Source organism: Dermacentor albipictus, chromosome 2 (genome assembly GCF_038994185.2).
Source record: "Dermacentor albipictus isolate Rhodes 1998 colony chromosome 2, USDA_Dalb.pri_finalv2, whole genome shotgun sequence".
Lineage (NCBI taxonomy): Eukaryota > Metazoa > Arthropoda > Arachnida > Ixodida > Ixodidae > Dermacentor > Dermacentor albipictus.
Genome location: NC_091822.1, coordinates 190,064,744 through 190,084,628, shown reverse-complemented (window position 1 = coordinate 190,084,628; position 19,885 = coordinate 190,064,744). Strand labels below are relative to the sequence as shown.

The window sequence follows — 19,885 nt, the reverse complement described above, 5'->3', positions numbered from 1 at the left end:
AAAGTATTCCGAGACCTTCGAAATTTTCCTGCTTTTGTCCGCCATGGGTCCTAAAGCTTGCCAACAGAAACCTTCAAACAAATCATTCGTGTCACGTCGCCAAATTCCTATTGCGGAAACCTATCTTAAGGACGGTGCCGCGCTCCAATCTCGCGCCGGAAGACAAAGAGAAAAACGCTGCCTCGCTTGCCACAGAGAAAGCGATCATCGTCGCCAGCGGCTCCACAAGCTCGCGCTGCACTCTGGCGCGTTTCACCACTTAGCAGTTCGAGAAGCGGCACCACCAACAACAAGGCACGCTGCAGGGTCGCGCAACTAATGCGCGCGGTCGGGGCCGCGCGCCATTCCGCCCCCGTGTGGAGGAGGGCGCGATGCGTCGCCGACGTCCCTGAGCTAACGCGGCCGGCGTTGTTGGCCAGCGCCGCTGCTTCTCCTCGCGCGGATGCTTTATGGTGGTGCGCGCGTTCGAAGCCAGACGGCCAAAGGGCGGCCCCCTGTTCTTCCTCTCGAGGCGCGCCGGCCCAGCCGGGTCTGCGACGCACGTGCGTCGTGGCAGAGCCGCAGATTTATGGCGCGCGCGCGTGACGTCGCCGAAGCCCCAGCCGCCGCCGAACGTGACCGGTCGCGCGGTTCGGTGCGCGCACAGCGAAGGCTCGGGGCCAGCCTCGGCCACGGCGTCGCAACCTTCTGGGAAGAGGCGCCGCCGCCGGCGAGACCCATTCCTTTCCTCTCGCTGATTGGGCCTCGCTCGCGATGTGCAGCTCTCTTGAGCTTCCGAGCCTCCAGCGTGGGCTCTGCCCTACATCCTGCAATACCTCTGTGTGCCGGCCGTGCCAAGTGCGCCAGTGAAGCGGGAAATACAAAATAAAAGGAAGCGACGACCACTTTAGACCGAGGCTCGAGTTACCGCACACTCGTGCGCGTCCGCCTTTTGCGCTGCTCTCGGAACTCATGGCTCGAATAAGTTGTGTCCCGTTGGCAGGCGGAGGTTAACCAGAGTTAGAGCCTCCGGTTTCCTACCCTGCACTAGGGGAAGGGAAAGGGAAGTAAAGACGGAAAGAAGAACGGGGACAAAAAGAAAAATGTGAAAAAGAAAAAAAAAGGAGACGGGACCCATCCCGTCTCCTTTTTTTTCTTTTTCACGTTTTTCTTTTACATTGCATTTTACAGTCTTTCTAGTATGACACTGGCACGTAAAAAGGTCAATAAAGCCTTGACCGACTTTCGGTGCGACGAGAGTTCATGTCGACATTCTAGGACTGTCTGTTCTGAAAGTAGCCTGTCGTCAAGGCGTGCCAACACGCCGCTAGTGACAGCCGGTGCGCGCTGTATCGAGGACAGTGGCAAAGCACGTGTTCTATAGTCTCCTCGCAGTGACTGCAAGCCGTGCTTTCGTTCATACCGACTCTGAAGGCGAAAGATCTTGTGAAAGCGACACCAAGCCACAGTCGGCAAAGTATATACTATCTCGAATGGAGAGAGTTCAGATGGGGGTCGAAGTCGAAAGGACGGGTCCAGTCGGTGTAGACGTATGTGCTTCAAGCTTGGTGTGTTCCATAAAGATCTTATGGCTTCATTTGCAAGCACACGAATTTTCATTGCCCGCATATGTTCTTCAGCAGCTGTGTTATACGACAGTAGCAACCGCTGACTTTCTCTCATGTGGACTGTTTACATACCGCATTCCTTGTACAAAGAACGCGGTATGTAAAACTACATAAATTAACGAATGGCAAGGCGGTTAACCAGGCTGTGCCCAGTTGGCTACCATTCACTGGGGGAGGGGGTGAAAGATGAAAAGAAGAAAAGAAAAAGAGTTCAGAGTATGCAGCGCACACTTGCAAAAGCGTTCGTCGTTCAGTCTGTCACAGGCTGTCATATATAAGCTGATGCAGAAACCAACACTGCACAGTACATAGGTTATGAGGCACACTGTGGTGGGAAGTTCCGGAATAATGTTAACTTTAGTGAAGTCCTTTAATGCGCCCCTAAGTTTAACCACCAGAGCGTTTTTGCATTTCGCCCCATCGAAACGCTGCCGCCGCCTCCGGGTATCGGACACACGATCTCGTGCTCAGTAGAACTCCATAGACACTTGGCCACCGTGGAGGGTAGCTGTGCGCTCTCCTAACACCACGGATTGGCTCGAGCACATCATCAAAAACAAAACAAACAATCAAGCAAGAAAGCAAAGAAACACAGACTGCGGCACACTACACTTCTATAGTCTACGTGTATATAACAAAAAATAAAACAGCGCACGAGCTCATTTATACATGCAGTCCATCAATGGCAGGGCTGAACTGGACCAACGATTCGGTGCGAGAGTAATACAGGGAACCGGAAAAAAAAACAAAAGGCCTCATCGATTTTTTTCCCCCTGCCGCTATGACGTAGGGCAGGAAACGAGGGGCTCCGCCGGATGACCCCGCGATTCGCCTTGGCGCCCCGGGAGTCGGCCACCGTTCGGCGCGCCGCCATCCCTCGCTCCCGTGGCTGCAGCGCCCGAATAGGGAGCCATGCGGCGCACGCGCTCCATCGGCCGATCGGCCGCGGCGAGAACGGACGGTCCGGGCAAAGTGGCAGGAGGCGTTGTTTTATTCATGCATCGCCGCCGCCGCCGCCGCCACCTCGGAGGAGATCGGTCGCTGTTCTTCGCACAGCGGGCGCCAGGTGCGGTGCGGGGAAGCCCGCGGGAAAAGGGACGGTCGTCGAGTAGCCGGGTCGGAAGAGGTGGGATGAGAGGAGCCGCGCGGAAAGGCTCGCGCGAGGGAAAGGCCGATATCCCGTGCCTGCCACAGTTTGCATCACTGAAGATGAACGGTGTTGGCGGAGCTGTAGTTCGCTGCAGCTAAACGGACGGCGAATTTCGCGCGACTGCAGTCCCCTTTGCTATACCATTTTCTCGTGTTACTTGCTTGGAGCGCTTAATTTTTCTCGCTATAGCTTCTGGGTGTTATCAGTGTTATCGAGCCTGTAGTTATATTTCTTTTTGCAAGGCGCATTTTTGGTGTCTAACTGCAGTTACCTTTCGACTATTACAACTCCTATAGAGTAACGGACCCGTGGTTACGAGAGGGACGCGATGCAGGTAGGTAGCACATTCTGGTATTGTTGCTGTGAACGCCGCTTAATACAGAAGTTGCAATGGCGCCGCGTGCCATAAAGAATTAATTTGTGGAAGGCAAGAAGCGTTATTTGATCGGACAGACTATTGCTCAGTCAGCATCTGCGATATCGTTGCCGAGTCGACTTCTCTCGCTGCCACAAGGTGGCCGAAAAAGAGTGCCCGTTTGTAAAGTTCATTTTTCTGCCATTATGCCTTGTTGCCTGCGCCTGTGACTTGAACGTTATCGCCTACTGTCATGATTGGCCAGCACACACGATCGCATATACCTAGTCACGAACAGCGCTCCCGCGGACGCAGGTTCTCCCGTTCACTCCCTGATTAGCTGAAGCCAGCTGCAGATTTCACAGTGGTGCACACATTTATAAAGACAGTGAGTACCTCCCGTTGCATTTGCCGCATCAGCGTGAACAAGTGGAGAACGCGCTGGAACCGGAAACCCGTTCGTCAGTGGACAACCGTGCCACTGGAAGCTTGGGAACATGCTTTCCTGCACTGTTCACTCGAACCCCCCCCCCCCCCTCTCTCTCTCTCTCGCTCTCTCTCTCTCTCTCTCTCAACTGAAAACGCCGCCGAACTGGTCGCGAGTCCGCGAGATGGATATCGTTTCTTGTGGCTTGTTGTTTCTGCCGAATCTGTGTTCGGGAGAGTTTGACGCACATCGTCCATTCATGCTGCGCGAGTTCCTTGCTGAGCTTTCGCCTCTTGAACCATATGTATCCTTAGTCCTGTTTGCCAAAAGCAGAAGACTGGAGAAACAATGAGTGCACGCAGTCAGGGAACGGAGCTGCGTAATCTTACTTTGCTCTGTTTTGTGCGCCGTGCATTCGAGAAGGCTTCGTCATAAACTCGCCTTCGATAAAAATAATTGGCATTAACTGTACTTTGATTTCTTTGGTAGCTCCCGCGTGCGTTTGTCCATTTCTCTCGTGTTATTCATTTTATATATACTCTAGTGAGGCGAATCTCTGTGTCTTCTTCATATGGATATCTGTTCCGCTTTGGTAGTGAAAGATGCGAACGAAAATATTATAATAAGCTACAAAAAGGACACTTTACCTATATACAGATCTGTCAAGACTCGTTTATTACATTTAAAGGTGTGCTTGAATGCGTGCCAACAATGTGCCCAAATTTGCGTCAGTGATGCAGCTTGTGGTTCTTCCAGCTGTACGTTCGGACTGCGCAAGAACAGTCAACGTTGCACAAATTCATTCGAAATCAAACATAGGACTGCCGACTAAGCTTCCATTCATGAGAACAGCATTTCACAATATTACTTTTAAATTGTGGCGATTTTAAGTTGTGGCCATAACCACGATATGATTATGTGACATGCCGGATTAATCTTGACCACCTGCGGTTCTCCTCATGCCTACTCAATGTACGATGCACGGACGTTTTCACAGACTTAATTTCGCTATCGTCTTGTTCGCTCTCGCAGTTGCTCGGTGGCAGGTTTTGGAGGTGATGAGAAGTTCTTGCGTCCAGTATATGAACTGCTATAGTCTCACCTTAGAGGATTCGTGTTATCACAAGAGCAGTTGTCTGTTGCTGCTGTCTCGCTGAGGCGTTTCCCCTTCGTAACTGGTGAAACTAAGTGTAAGAGAAGACAACGAAACCCTTTGATGCGCTTTGGGGTGACAAACCGAGTCCCCACATATTCGCACGTCTATATATCCGCGAATGGCTCGTCGATCGAAGTAGGGACTTGCGCGTTCACCGGAGTGCGCACGCACTAGTAGTGGACCGGCGAATGGGTTGGGACGGGAGTGTCTCTTAGCCAGGCGCTGGATCAGAAAAATACCTATATCGCAACGGGGCAACACTGATTGGAAGCGGGCAGAGGGCAGCCCCGAGAGGCCGTTAACGACGGGGCCAGAGCCCCAGCCGCGACATTGATCAGGGTCCGAGCCCCTCGACGTCCGAGACGGAACGGGGTGTACGGCTCGAGCGAGCCGGCCACTGTGTGTTACACGTACACGGCACCCGCCGGGGCTGTTGGCCGCCGGCTCGCACGGTCCCCAGGGCGCTCTCCGGGCCCGACGACCGCTGATGCCGCGGTTGACCAACGCGGTCGTCCGCGGTCGAGCCTACAGCTTGGCCGGCTGACCGCAGAGGGTCTCTCGCGAAACGTTTATTGGGGAGGAACCAGCGGTCGCGGGAAATGCGGACCGCATACTCGTTAGCGGCGTCCGCGTACTTCTTTTAGTTTGCCTGGTAGCGGGTAATTCTTGTTTGGTCGAGGCCGGCTTCTCTGCAAACAACGCGCCCAACGAGGGCACAATATACGACGGAGATGGCGGCGTTCATTTATTGTGACAAGCGAGAGCGTGTGTTCGTGAAAAGAGCGGGACATTGAGAGAAATTTGAACAAAGGCTTCAACTTTGCGTGTGTTGCTACACAGAAACAGGTTCAAGTATATTCTCCGCACACGTGCTGACTTAAACATTTTGCGTATATAATATCTTACGTAACGAGTTTAATCTCTCGCGTGTATCTTCTGGGTGTCATGTCTTCAGCTCCGTGCAGTTTTCTGGAATTGTCTTCAACTCCGGTGGTCGCTTCGCATTATATATGCCCTTCGCCCCACTTTGCTTCGGATCTAAGAAATGGGAAATCGCGCTTTTTCCATGTCTCTTCTCTTCAAATTAGGGCCTGTTGGAGTTATAATCACATCGCGAATTTCGTAGTAAACGTTTGACAATTCGATTGATGAGAAAGAAAGAAAGCAAGAGAACAAGTCAATAATTTAAGTAAAATACGAAAAGAAGGCATGACAAACGAATAACATGCTGCTTTCCTTTCACACATTAGTCTGCATCTTTAAGCGAGAGATCCGAGTGGTTCATTCAACAAAATTTAGATGACCTTCATCGTATGCCAAGCGTTTATTCCGGGTTACCCTAATGTCTATAGAGAAGACCAAAAAGCGCAGCAATGGCTGTGTTGCTCCTTCTGTTCACGTCCCACTGTTGACGCTGGTCTCTCGCTTTTAGGGCAATGCTGCAACTTCCTCGTTCATCAAGCAGCCAATCCACGTCGTCACTTATACCTCCTCCCTTCTCCGCTTCCTTCTACAATTTTGCGCTAGACGAGGAAAAAGAAAAAAGAAATACGTGAGGGAGAAAAGCCTGGTGGTGGCTAAATTCGCGACACCTGCTGCAGCTCCCGGGGCTGAGTGTGCTATCTCGTTCTTCACTGACGTTCGCGGACAGACAAGAAAGCAGGAGCTCGAGAAAGACCCAGTAATGCGGCGAGCGAACTGAGGGCTCTGCGCTGTTCCTCTCGAAACAGCAGAAGCTCTAGCAGCGTGGCGTCAGTGTAGAGAGAGGGGGGAGGGGGGAGGAGCTGTGGAGGCCATTCCCCCGGGATCGCCCCGAGCAGGCAATTTGACCCCCGACCCGAGCCCCGGTCAGGCCCGGCGGCGGCGAGCGCAGCTGCGGCCCTCCTCCATCAGCCGACGTGGCTCCCTTGGGTGTCCTGCGGGGGACCCGCGGCGGCCCCGAGCTCGTTATCGGAGCGCCGACGCCGCGCTGGTGGCCAAAGGGTGGCGGCGGTTGGTTTATAAGGCCTCGTAAAGGACAACACCCCGGCTCGCCTGTCCTCTGACCTTTTTGCTGCTGCGATCCGACTCTCCTTTCTTCCCGACCCTGGACTCGCGAGGAGACCCTGCGGGAGAAGAACCGCGCGGACTCCTTTGTCCGCGGATAGCCGGACTCTCGGACGCGCCGAGAATGGCCGCGAGGGGAAAGCACATAGCCACGCCATCGCCGACGGGATCCTTGCTCTTGGCACCGCCGCCTCCCAACCGGGGCACAGCGGGCGGAAACACAGAGCTAAGGGCTCGTAAAGGACAACACCTTCTTTTTTTCTCTCTTGTATAGGCCGACCATTTCCGCCCCTGACCTTTCTTTTTTGTTTATCACATTCAAGCGAGCCCCCAGACAAGGTGCGCGAACGCGCCGCGACACGGCACATTGACGCGACGGCTGCTCGAAAGGGTCCCTGAGAGATATGTGTGTGTACACATAAAATGCTGTCTTTGAGCCGCTTGCTATCGGGGTTTAACTCCTGAAAATCCGCGTGTAACTATTCTTGTTTATATGTTCCCGTTGAGGAAATACTTACGAATGACCCTTGCTAATCACTGCTTCGGGTACCGAATGCTGCAATGTATGCTGCGAAGCAAACCCATTAATATTTGTGTCTTCACTTAAGTGATCAACGTTGCAAGACAAAAAAAAATAATAATAAGGGAACGTTATAACCGAGGCTGTGTCCTGACGTTCGCACTGATTGCTTTGCGGGTTGTCAGAAATCCGCTCATTTATCATTTAAATCCATTCGTTCTCACTTACTGTCGAGAAGTTGATGCGTTATAATGCTCGGACCGACCTGCCGCCCTTTGGGCGGGATAACAGGACAACAACCGCCCATTAGTTCTTGTTAGTTTTTGTTACCATGTTTGTCCGCGACTACACACCTAGACAAAAAGTGCAGTAATAAAGCGTCACTAAGCTGCACTTACTATTACGACAAAGCAATCGAGAGCACGTCTTTATCTGCGTTAACCATAATTCTCTTGGCCCAGGTACGTGAGTAGTAATACACGTAGAGTAGTTTGTGAGGGGGCGGAGAATATGCGTTGCATTCACTCTGCTCAATGTTTTAGCAGTTGCGTAACTGTACAAAGCCAAACCTATCCTGTATGTACACTCACTCACTCACTCACTCACTCACTCACTCACTCACTCACTCACTCACTCACTCACTCACTCACTCACTCACTCACTCACTCACTCACTCACTCACTCACTCACTCACTCACTCACTCACTCACTCACTCACTCACTCACTCACTCACTCACTTACTCACTCACTCACACTCACTCACTCACTCACGCACCCCTATGTCACTCTTTTCCCTTCATCATTCTTAAATCTGACCTGCACGACGCTATATTGTCCAATATTGTCCTAGTGTGTTTGAAGAAAACCTTTAGAGGGACTCATCAGACTCCCTAAGCCAGACTGAACCGGTATAATTGAGTTTCAGTTCTCCCTCCCTGATTAGTTGGAGTGAAAGTGTCGCTTATTATCGAAGAGAATAATTATTAAGCTTGACCTTTTTCGATTGGAGTTGACGATTATCACGAAAACTAGATCACTTTTTATACATGAGTGATATGTTTAGAGGAAAGTTTCCTAATTGCTCCGCTGATGTTGAGATATCTTTTTAAGAGTGCTGTAATCTTTTTTTATTGTTAATAAATAAATTAGTAGCCTCGACCAGGCGCTGCCAAAATATATGCCGTCATGGAATGCTAATGTATTATCGTGGCGTCGCCACTGCAGTACATCGCTTCTACTTCGTTTTTGGCACGTACTCCAAATAAGCTTGACTTATATGACTTTCCAGATTTGTAATCTGCCAATAATTAAAGAGCTTAATATCTCTGTATACGCTTTCACTTCAAATCTTCAGGTGGGTTGCTCTCGACAACAGGGCACGTCGAAGCTTATAACCGCATACCATGACTGTGGTTCTAGCCACCATACCGTGACGGGGCGGCTTAAAAAAATTAAGCGCACATTGTTAACAGCTGGATATATACCTGGCGTTTATCGTCGCGTTTCACCTCATATATGAAGACTTTCCCGTATGTCACGCTCGCACAGAATCTTTCAAGACAAAGCTATATACTCTCCTCCGCAACGTATCCAGAGTGCACACTCGCGAAAGATGCAGATACGCTGCAAATAGCGGCCACGTGTGCAGCATTTGTTTGCAGTGTTACTTTCTCACATTTGTAGGGAAGCTCCGAAAAGTATTCGACGTTTACGTCAAGCGCGGTATCATTAGAAAGACGCAAATTGTGTGCGGCGACGCGAAACGCTCTTGACGTAACCCAGTGCAGTGAAGACCGGGAAAAAAAAAAAAAAAAGAGGGCGGGTTTATCTTCCCCGCCTACAGCGAAAAGTCTGTATGAGTATACGCACCAGTGATCTGCGAGTGATGTGGCGCCCCTCAATGCGCTCAAGTGTTAAGGTCCCCGTGGGAATCGGAATTCACGCTTCGGTATCATCGTGTTCAGCCGAGCGCATATTCAGAGCTATTGGTTTGAAAGAACCGTTCTCGAACAGCTGTTGTCTCTGCCGTAGGTTTCAGAAGGCACAGCACTTCGATGTCGGCTTTTGAAAACAATAACGTGGTGTTTGATTAAATTAACAAAATGGCCTTACAACCATGTTGCATGGTAACACACGGCCTTAGAGGAGGTCCCCTTACAGCCTTGTGCTATGGGACCTCCTTCTGTACGCTTACAAATTCATGCATTTGTACGCATTGTATGAACAAGCGGTTTATCGAAATGAATGACTGACTTGCAGCCTCGGTGAACTAAACTTTCTGAATGAGGGATTGGAGAGGCCGACAGTCCTGCGTGCGACAACTGAGGCTGCGAATAAACAGCCAGTCTTACAGTGTGCACATACAAAAGGCGGAAGAGGTTAAGAAAGCAAACATGTTTGATTAATATAACGCCGTCGCCTCGTCTTGCAGCCCATAGAGTCAAGCACGACAACCCCGTTTGTATGTCGGCTAAGTCGGTTTCGTCTGCTGTCTTATAGAGTGCGTTAGTATAATATGACTGTTCTATTCCCGGATAAGTTTTCAGCTGTACAGTGCTCAGTGTGCGTTTCGGGTGGTTCGCTTCGATACGTTGTGCTTATGTCGCGCTGCTAAGTTAATGTGATGCTCTGCAAACTATAGCTCACGTGTCAGTTAGTTAATCTTTTTGCTATCTATAGTTTTGCGGTGAGTGTGAATTCCTCCATTGCTTCGCAATTGCAAGTAAAACAAAGACCTGCGCCTGCCGGTGACAGCCGCTACTCAACCGACAGATTCACGAGTTCGTTAGCAACAGCGGGTCGGTAATTGAACGAGACGCTACTGCCACTTTGTGTAAATAAGTGTTTCGTGCACGTCGCAGGACGAAGTCAGCGGGAAGAAGAAAGTATACATTCTTTTAAAAGGGAGGGTATTGTTGCAGTTGCAGTTGTAGCTGTAGTTGAAGATCTTGTACAGCCGTGAGCGATTAGAGATGATGAGGCGCGGGTAAGTTTAAGAGTTAAGAAGAACACGAAACTGCATCACTTTCTTGTTTGCGAGAGCACATAGACGCATACAGAATACAAGCGTCTTTTCAATACGCTTTCTAGCGAGTGTCTGTCCCTTTCGCTGTCAACCGAGCGTCTCTCTGCTCCTTTTTTCTTTTTTCTTTTTACGGAGTCCAGACACAGTCCAGACAAGCTTTGGCGGCGCAGTTAAGCACGCCTGGACCGTTGCTGTGTAGCACGATATTTGAGTGCGGGGCTTTTTCCGCGCTGGTCCAAGACTCCACAATTCTTCCGGGGGCTCCTCTTCTTCTTTGTAGCCTCCCTTGTGCCCATTTTCTCAAAGTTCGAAGTATATCCAGGCAGAAAAAAAAGACTCAACAAAGGATATAGTCAAAACGGTGGACAGCCATTCACGCCGTCTAGGGCGACAAAGCTCTGTATATATATGTACATGTGTTACTGTGAGCGCTGCAGGTTACTATGAGCCCAGTGTGTCTGTTTCGTATCAGCTAAGAAGTTTTAAAAGAAGTACGGCAGTAAATCGCGAGCTGGTACCTTCGTCGGTTAATGGACGCCTGGCAATACGCGCTGTTGTCCGCAGTCTCAAGCGTATCGTACTCCACCAGGACCAGAGCCCATTTGTACCGGACAATGAGTGCTTCTGTTTTTAAGCCTCGTTTATAAGGCGTCCGAGAGAAACTACATTGTTCATGCTGCACTGCATTTTACTTTGGACAAAGGGCACGTCTATGTCGCCTATGTGCTCATGACCAACATGGAGTTAGACACTGCTGTGCACAGTAGCGACCGTGCTTTATTCTACAGCTGACAATATGTGTTTACCAACCCCGGCTAAATTTCAAAGAAGTCTGCGCGTGCGTAACGGTCACTCTGAAAGCTTGCTTCGCCACAATAAGTGGCATCATGCGGAAAAGTGTGCTTCTCTATTTCCTTCGGTTTAGATGAACTAATGTAACGGACTTTTGTATTATACCTCTTCGTTTCCTGTATTCTGTGTACCCTTCGTATTCTCTCTGCTTTTGTAGTTTGTTCGCATTTTTCTTCTGATAGACAGCGAATATTGCGACACGCGGGGCGCATACCGAACGGAGGTGATGACTGGCGCGTCACAGAGTCGTAACGTTGCAATAGTCATCTTAAGACAGCTTAATAGTCAATAGACATCTCAAGCAAACTTACGATTTGCATTGCGAAGACGAGTCTGTAAGTTGTCAGAAGCATGCAAATGAATCTGGAGCATATTGGAAACATACCAAACATTTATGCTTGACAAATAAGTCAATTATACGCGAATAGAACATTGTCGCATGGTGGACATCGGAATACGGCAGACTAGGCAATTTGTCAAGGAGCACGAAGTTTCAAAGGGTTGTAGGTTATCGTATTCATATGCCAGGCTTGGTACCGCATGCACAAGTAAAGAAAATAAGAAAAAATAAAAAAATAAAAGCGTTTTTCTTTGTTCTCTCTCTCTCTTTTTCCATACTTACACATTATTTGCAATGTTTCTTTAGCATCTTTGCTTATTTAGTTAAAAACCGAGCTTTTCTTGAAAGCACTGCAGCCAATTTCTATCAATTGCTTGAAGTGATAATTGACAGACGGCCGCAGCGTTAACCGCGCGTCATCCCAGCGGCTGATCGGGCATATCGCTCAGCCACAACGTTCATTTTCTTTCTCTCCTATCACCATGATCGGAGTATCGATGCATTCGCAAGCTTCTTCTACGTGCAACAAAACCGATGTCGTTATCTCACGGATGTCTTTCGTGTTCGATCCCGCGCCGCAAGTAGCACGGCGCAGGGACACCTGTGCAGAACTACTCAGCAAATATTAACTCACATTTCTGCAGTAATCGTTCCTCGAAAGCACGATACGCGTTACCGTTCGCATTAGCGCACGTTCGTTCTCACGCACTGGCAGCGAATCGCAGTGCTAAAGTGCTCCCTCCGCTCTATATGGTATTTAACCGCACTGCGACGCTGTATCTCGAGGTCAATCGTGGCAACTGCCACCATATATCTCATGACTGCCCGCTTCTCTTATTTTTTATTTGTCTTTTCGTTGACTCGGTCTCTCGAGAAGTGATGCGCCGCACTCCTGGTATACGGGGGTTGGATGCGGCTCTTTGCGCGTCTACGCGCGGCCACGGGCGATCGCCCGCGCGGCCCTGCTATGCGGCCGCATATAGCACGCTATAGCCCTCTGTAGTGCGCACGCATTCTCCGCGCCTTTCGATCGGCCATTCTAATAACCACCGCGCTCTTCTTCTCTCTGCCGCACCCGCAGGCGATCCGCTGCACCCGACCCGGATGCGGCTGTGAGTGCTTCACGCCCGGCAAGGGAGGAGGCCACCGGCTCTGCGACTCCTGTCAGCACGGCTGGGTAGCGCACGGTCAGTGCTGGTGGCGCATGCGCCCCCCTCCCCTCCTTCATCTTTCATGTTTTCTTGAGCGCGCCGGAAAGCGTGTGTGCCCCACCTCTCAAGCTGTGCATCCCTTCGCACGACGAACGCGTGCTGCCCCGTGTCCGTCCCTGCATTCGCGACGCCGAGCAATGCCTCGCTCGAGAGCGACTTCGAGGTGGCGGCTGTATAGCTTAGCCGTGTGTGAAATTAAGTGCTCATGTTTTTGTAAGACAGTGTGATCGAGGCGCCATTGCACTGTCCCAAAGTATACACCCAAGCCACTACATGACGGCCGTCCATGGATTATGCGGTCGTCTCGTCACTACAGATTCCCGGCCACGAGACTTTATTGATGAAAGTCAGCTGTATAGTATATATGTACACGTATCATATGCAACGCCCTAATAATGCTACCGATTTCTTTTTCTTTTTTTTTTAATCGCACAGACTCCGCGACCTAGAGTCAATTACATCGCTAAGATGCTCCTCAGCATCACATATACCAACGACACCAGTCGTACGACCGACCAAATGTTTACAGACGCAATGCTTAGCACTGGCCCTCGCTTGAACGGCATTGTACACTGCTCAGTAACTGCTGCAACATTTGTGCCTCTTTAAGCGAGCAAATTCATTCGGTGACAAAGGTGAAATATTGAAGCTCTTCGGCGCGCCAGATGGATGAGTCAGGGTCAAGCCGTTTCCAAAGGTGTACACTTCAACCGTACGTAACATACGAGTAACATGCAGCAGGTATGGTGACTGGCATTGCGTCCGAAATCTCAGAGGACGTGTAATTGGCTATTACCTATACTGCACACCGTGCTTAATGGCTCTTTCTACCAGAAAATATATATTTTTGAATAGTGTATAGCTTACTGTGTAAAATTACTTATTGATTTAGATCAACCACAAAGGTTAACAGAACGAGCTTCGTAGAAGCTCACGTCGCACGAGTTTGTCAATTTCAAATCACTGGCTATTTAAAGAGCTCATGTCGACTGCGTAGCTTGAAAAAAAAATCCAATAGCAGATCTTATCGGTTAATTGGTATTACATCACGTGAAGTGTAGCGCAAACGTGGCACGCAAGAAGACAGAGAAAACGAAGACGCTGCGCTTGTACTCGACACCGTCAAATCTGGCTGCAGCATCCCAGTGGTGTCATGAGCATACTTCCGCCGAGCGACACTTCTTCCGGCTGTCCCAACTCTATAGTAGCCCGTTATAACTAGTGGCACGGGCTAGGGCACTAGACCTTTCTTTATATATGTACTTGTTTTTTCAAGCCCCAACATAGCTTATGTTCCAACTCTATGCCGAAGCCTATAGACAAGCGCGAGTGGTATTTTTTTGCGCTATGCAACAAGCAAGGCGTGATGGCAGGAAGAAAATAAGAATGAAACAAGACTGGACGAATAAACGTAGGCGTACGTTCTTTCATCCCCTCTTTTCTGGCAATCGCGGATGGATACACCCGAACGCATGTGTAGCGCTGAAGAGCAGCACGCTGCATTTGCTCCACGTGTGCTGTGCGCATAGAGTTTTATACAATTACTAGAGGGAATTGCGGCGCTAGTGTATACGGCAGCAGCAAGCAGCGCAGCTCAGCCAGCATGGAAATGATGCCTGGGTAGTACCTAGATTTGCCAAAACTTAATCCTTCTGGCTTTAAATGGCCTCGTGATTTTGCGGAGAACGGATTTTGAGAAGGTACTGCGTTATAAATAATTAAGCGAACATTATTAATATTATCCGATGACAGGATTCGAACACAGAACGTATAGAACAGAAGCGCGATATTGAAACCATGGTTTCAATATCGGGCTTCCGCTTGTCCATGCCTCCGTGGAGTGCACTACGCCACGGAGGCATGGAGAAGCGGTACCATTGCAATTAGTAGCGATTATGCGTGCTTGCAGTCTTATTACTGCCTACAGTAAAGAATAAATGAGTTGCTTTGAAATTTAATCCAATTTAGGTTTAGATAAAGCGTAATAAACGAAGCCGCAAGAACGTCTGAAGCCCCAAGCACGAAGATCAGACAAATCCACATCTGCACGATCGCAGTACCATAGTTCTCGCTAGTAATTGTAGGAAACTCGATTTTGCTTAGCTCTAGATCGTTTTAATTCCGGGTTGCTTTTCTGTACTATGACAAATGTCGCCATATTGTCGAATTCACGATCTGGTCTGGTGTGAGTGGTTGAGAGGACTGCTGCGGCTTTCCTGCATGGCTCAAATATCCGCCATTACAAAATTTGACAATAGGGTGGAATTTGACGTTGTTCCAAATAGCACCCCCGGTGAGTCACTTTGTTCATGGCCTAAAAACGCTGGCTTTGTGTTCGACGCGAAGTGTGTGTCTGCGTCACCACGCGTTCGCGTTGTTTCGCACTTCCGGCGAACGCCTTAGTAGAACGGCGGCTCGGACTTTCGGTGCAGATATTTTTCTTCGCTGGCTATAGAAACAAATCGCTCGCTGTATAGGGTAGCACTACAAAGCTAAGGTGTTACTTATCTATTTATCAGCTGAAATCGATGTTAGTTCCTCATAGCACAAAAAATCGCTCGGCTGGTTCAGACCTCCAAACATGATCCAGGAGCTGTGGCAGCAAGGCGCGGCCGACTGAGTTGGTAATGATTCACAATAATTGCTGCGCGGAAATGAATGCGCACACAGGCAAAGATATAGTACACTGGACAGGCGCTAAGTACGGCAAGAGACAACAGAGGTTTACATATATGACCTAGTCTGCGTGAGAGAGAGCGTAAACTTTATTTTCAAATCAATAAAATTTGAGTCCGGCGTCTTTTTAGCGGGTTTGGGCAACCGCCGCGGACGCGGTTGCAAGACCTTGTCTCGAAGCGGCTTCCTCGGCTCGCTGGACGGCCCAGAGTTGTGCTGTCAGGTTCGAGCTGAGCAGTGCGGTCTTCCAGCACGAGCGGAGGCTGGCGGTGGAAGAGACGGAGGGGTCGGCATGCACAGCCCGACTTGTTTGTTAAGTGCTGACATTCCCATAACATGTGATTAAGTGTGGCAACCTCGCCACACGATGTGCATCTCTTTGTAGGGTACATGTCTGGATGCATGGCGTGCATGAGTCTGGGGTTTCTGTAAGAATCTGTTTGTAATTGTCTGAAGTGTACTGCGTGAGACCACGTTGTTTTTTGGCATCACTCAATATGAATTCAGGAACTCAGTCAGTGCTTTTCACTGTTACGGCGCACACTCGCCAGATGCATAGCCAGACGCACTTTCTTAACCGTTGACTAAGCATACCGTGTCGTTTCGCGCTATTTCGCAAATGCATGGAACCTATATACTGTGGCACTTGACGCTGTGTTTGAGACTGTGTTTGAGACTGTGCTTGAGACTGTGCTTGAGACTGTGATTGAGCTTGTGCTCGACACCGAACGAACGCGTCCCTGACGCGCAGGGACATCTGCATTCGAACGATCATGCTCCTGGTATGTACTGACGCATTTTGCAACTTCAACTTCCATGCCGCATTTGTGCTTTCTTTTCTCTACATAAATGTGAATGGAAAATTTTTACGTCGTTAATTGATGCTGGCTTCAGCTGTGTCAGCGCTGTAGACCCAAGGAAGGTCTCACAAAAATATACGGTCGTCACGAATGTAGCCGATGTTCGCATTTGGTTTGGTTTTCATTTTATAACGGTTGATCGTATCGTTCGTATTGTTACTTTCACGCTATCTTTTTCCTCCGGCACGCACGCAATGTAAAAAGATTATATCTAAATATTGTGTATACGGGCCAATTCATGAAGACCTGGATGAGCTATTTCTTGTTGCTAAAACTTGAATCAAACTTGAATTTCGTAAAATCATTGCTGCAATTGCATGAATGGCGAAGAAAAGAAAAACAAAAAGGCAAGGTTAATTAACGTTTGAATAGGAGCTAGTCAGTACGGCAACATCTTTGAAGGGAATACTACAAAAAAACGGGACAAGCGCCTGGCACGTTAAATCCCGGGGTTTAATTTTAGTTTAAACCGCGGAGTCCTCCGCTAATAGATCTCTCATATCCAGATTTCGAGTTTTGGACGTAAGGCACCACTAATTTAATTTAATTTAGTCCCACCGCTGTGCAAGAGTATGCTCCGACGCACGCCGCCTCGCGAAGTTCACGAATTGTTCGCGCGGCCGCCGCTGCAACTAGCCTCGCGGGGGCGCCACCTCCCCGAGCTCCTCCTCCTCGGCGACGGCGGAGAGAGAGGGAAGGGAGCAGACCGATCGGCTCCCAACTGGCCGCCAACGGCCGCTCATCGAGCCTTCAGCACGCGAGCTCGGCAGCTTTTGCTTTTCGGGAATGGGAGCAGCGAAGAGGCCGAAGTCTCGTGATCACGATGGCCCGGGAGCATGGGCGTCTTGCGCTGGAGTTTGAGGTATAGTAGCGGCGCCTGGTGGCGGCGCGGGAAACGACATCTGGGTCGTACCAGCTTGGGTCGTATTTAGCCCTGGCTGTGGCGAAGCACGTTTCTAGGCCGCGTTTTGCGTCGATTCGCACTTTTTTCTGCCCTGTTGCGATTGCGAAAAGGCTCGTCACTTCTCACAGACCATGCCGACCACGCTGCGAGCTCGCCGCAGCCTATAGTTTAACGAAAACGGACTGTCCGTGTGCCGTGAGACGTAATGCTGGGAGCAGAAGGAATCGGTGACGCCGATCCGGAGAGACCTAGCCCAGCCTCGAGAATGCGTCACCGTCATTACTTCTGCGTCGTGGGCTGCCATGAACAAGAAGGCCTGAATCCCAACATAAGATTCTACCGTTTTATTTCAAGGCCTCACGAAGTGGAGCGTCGGGCGCGCTGCATAGCTGCAGTTCGTCGCGCTCAGTAAGCGAAACTTCGCGCCATGCTGACTGCTTCGCCTGTCTTGATGCTTGCCATGATTATCGGCCTTCTAAAAAGTTCGGTCTTTTGCACCTACAGTCCCGACAGCAGACCGACATAGTAGCAGGCATGGCTGGTAATTGATGATTCGAGACCCGGCCACAGCGACAATTAACAATTCGACCGATGCGAAGTGGTGAAGCGACCAGGTGTGTGCAAATGAGCACAAATGGTCGGGCTCATTCGATGACAATTCACTACTCCACTACGAGCAGCACAGGTTAAGAGAGTTAAATGCGCTCATCCTTGATCTTACGCCAGCACGTTGAGGCAGCGCAGCAAGGCAGTATTGATTGCAGCACACCTATGTTCGAGCCCTGTCATTAAAACCTACATCAAACGGGCAGCGCACGAGCTCGTGCTGCAGCGCGATTCGCACGTACGTGCGAGCTCATATGCATTGCATCAGTTATGCCAGTTACTAAAAGCGACAGATGGCCGCTACTACAACGCAGGCATAACTACTTGTTTAGCGGTATGCAGTCAACAAAGATTGCGGGAGGCCCGCCGTTTCGCGGCATGTCGAAAGACCGCTGCCGTCGGGCGCGTACGATCGTGCGCTCGAGCAGTTCGTACATCGCGGCGCGTACCGTCGTGTGCTCGAGCAGTTCCGTACACGTGATGCCTGCTTATCGCTGCTGTGGATACATTTATAGCAAGCATTTCCTCGCGTTTGTGCGCCTGAATCTAGCAGCTAGCGTGCAAACCTTACCTGAAGTTCCACTTCGTACGCGACTCGCTTCACTTGCGATTGACACGGTGCTAAAACTTCGCCGCCTAATTCTTGAACGGCGTACACGTATTCGGCACTGCATAATTTCTTGCCTTTACGCAGCGTGCCACCCCTGAAAAAATCTTCGGCGCCTAATAGTCGCTGCAGGCCGTGAAACAACACAACCGAAATTGGCGGGTCCATATTGTAAACGTGCTTTCCGAAGCAGACGACCGAGCTTGGTACGACCCATTTTAGCGCAGAGGGCGCTTTTTAGCACCTTTTTCGCAGCGCCCCCTGGGCAATGCAAGAGCCCCATTGCAGTTGCCTTCGTATGCTACGTTAGTTAGACGACTAGTGTATTTGTTTTATCTCAATGACAGCTATGACAGCTATATGAAAATATCGACATCTTCCATGTATGTAATTCATTGTGTTTGGTATTGAACTGTTGCGGTTGCGGCATCTCGTAAATATAGAATTCGTAGAAATTATCTTAACTGTAACTTGTAAAGTCCATTTTGCCTGCATAAAATTCTACGAATATAAGGTGCCATGTACGAAATGTCGAACTCTGTTCTTGATGCGCAGTTATGATATTTTAAACCTGCTGTATCACTTTCTTCAAACCTTGCAATAGTTTTCAGTGAAGATAGATAGATAGATAGATAGATAGATAGATAGATAGATAGATAGATAGATAGATAGATAGATAGATAGATAGATAGATAGATAGATAGATAGATAGATAGATAGATAGATAGATAGATAGATAGATGGATGGATGGATGGATGGATGGATGGATGGATAGATGGATGGATAGATAGATAGATAGATAGATAGATAGATAGATAGATAGATAGATAGATAGATAGATAGATAGATAGATAGATAGATAGATAGATAGATAGATAGATAGATAGATAGATAGATAGATAGATAGATAGATAGATAGACAGACAGACAGACAGACAGACAGACAGACAGACAGACAGACAGACAGACAGACAGACAGACAGACAGACAGACAGACAGACAGACAGACAGACAGACAGACAGACAGACAGACGGACGGACGGACGGACGGACGGACGGACGGACGGACGGACGGACGGACGGACGGACGGACGGACGGACGGACGGACGGACGGACGGACGGACGGACAGACAGATAGATAGATAGATAGATAGATAGAGAGAGAGAGAGAGAGAGAGAGAGAGAGAGAGAGAGAGAGAGAGAGAGAGAGAGGGGGGGGGGCTGTTCGTACTCGCGTGTAGGTGCCAGCAACACTTCCCAACAGCCATAGGGTTTCACAACTTTAGCGATTGGAAGTACTTGAAGTAATCAATACAGTTCAGTATACATGAGCGGGTTCTACATATGGCAGTCCCGAAGAAAAAACCGTCAAGGGGACCTCCTAAGGACCTCCTAATAGAAAATGCCTAGGTACATTGCATATCAGCATTCCAGGTGACATAAGAAACATTATACAATAAGGAGAATGCAACATTATAACAGTGACAGCCTACCTAAAGAGTATGTGAAAATAAGGAATAAATAAACAACACAGAAAAAG

At 49.4% G+C, this 19,885-nt stretch overlaps 1 protein-coding gene across 3 annotated transcripts in view; it reads left to right on the top strand.

The window, feature by feature from the left end:
* Positions 1 to 19,885, top strand: part of LOC135919557 (zinc finger protein basonuclin-2-like) — a 342,921-nt gene that overhangs the window by 173,721 nt on the left and 149,315 nt on the right. For all 3 annotated transcript variants that reach the window (XM_065453468.2, XM_065453486.2, XM_065453493.2), the window contains one exon: positions 12,561 to 12,666. In XM_065453468.2, the coding sequence (XP_065309540.1) occupies positions 12,561 to 12,666 (106 nt within the window). The remainder of the gene's footprint in view (positions 1 to 12,560; positions 12,667 to 19,885) is intronic.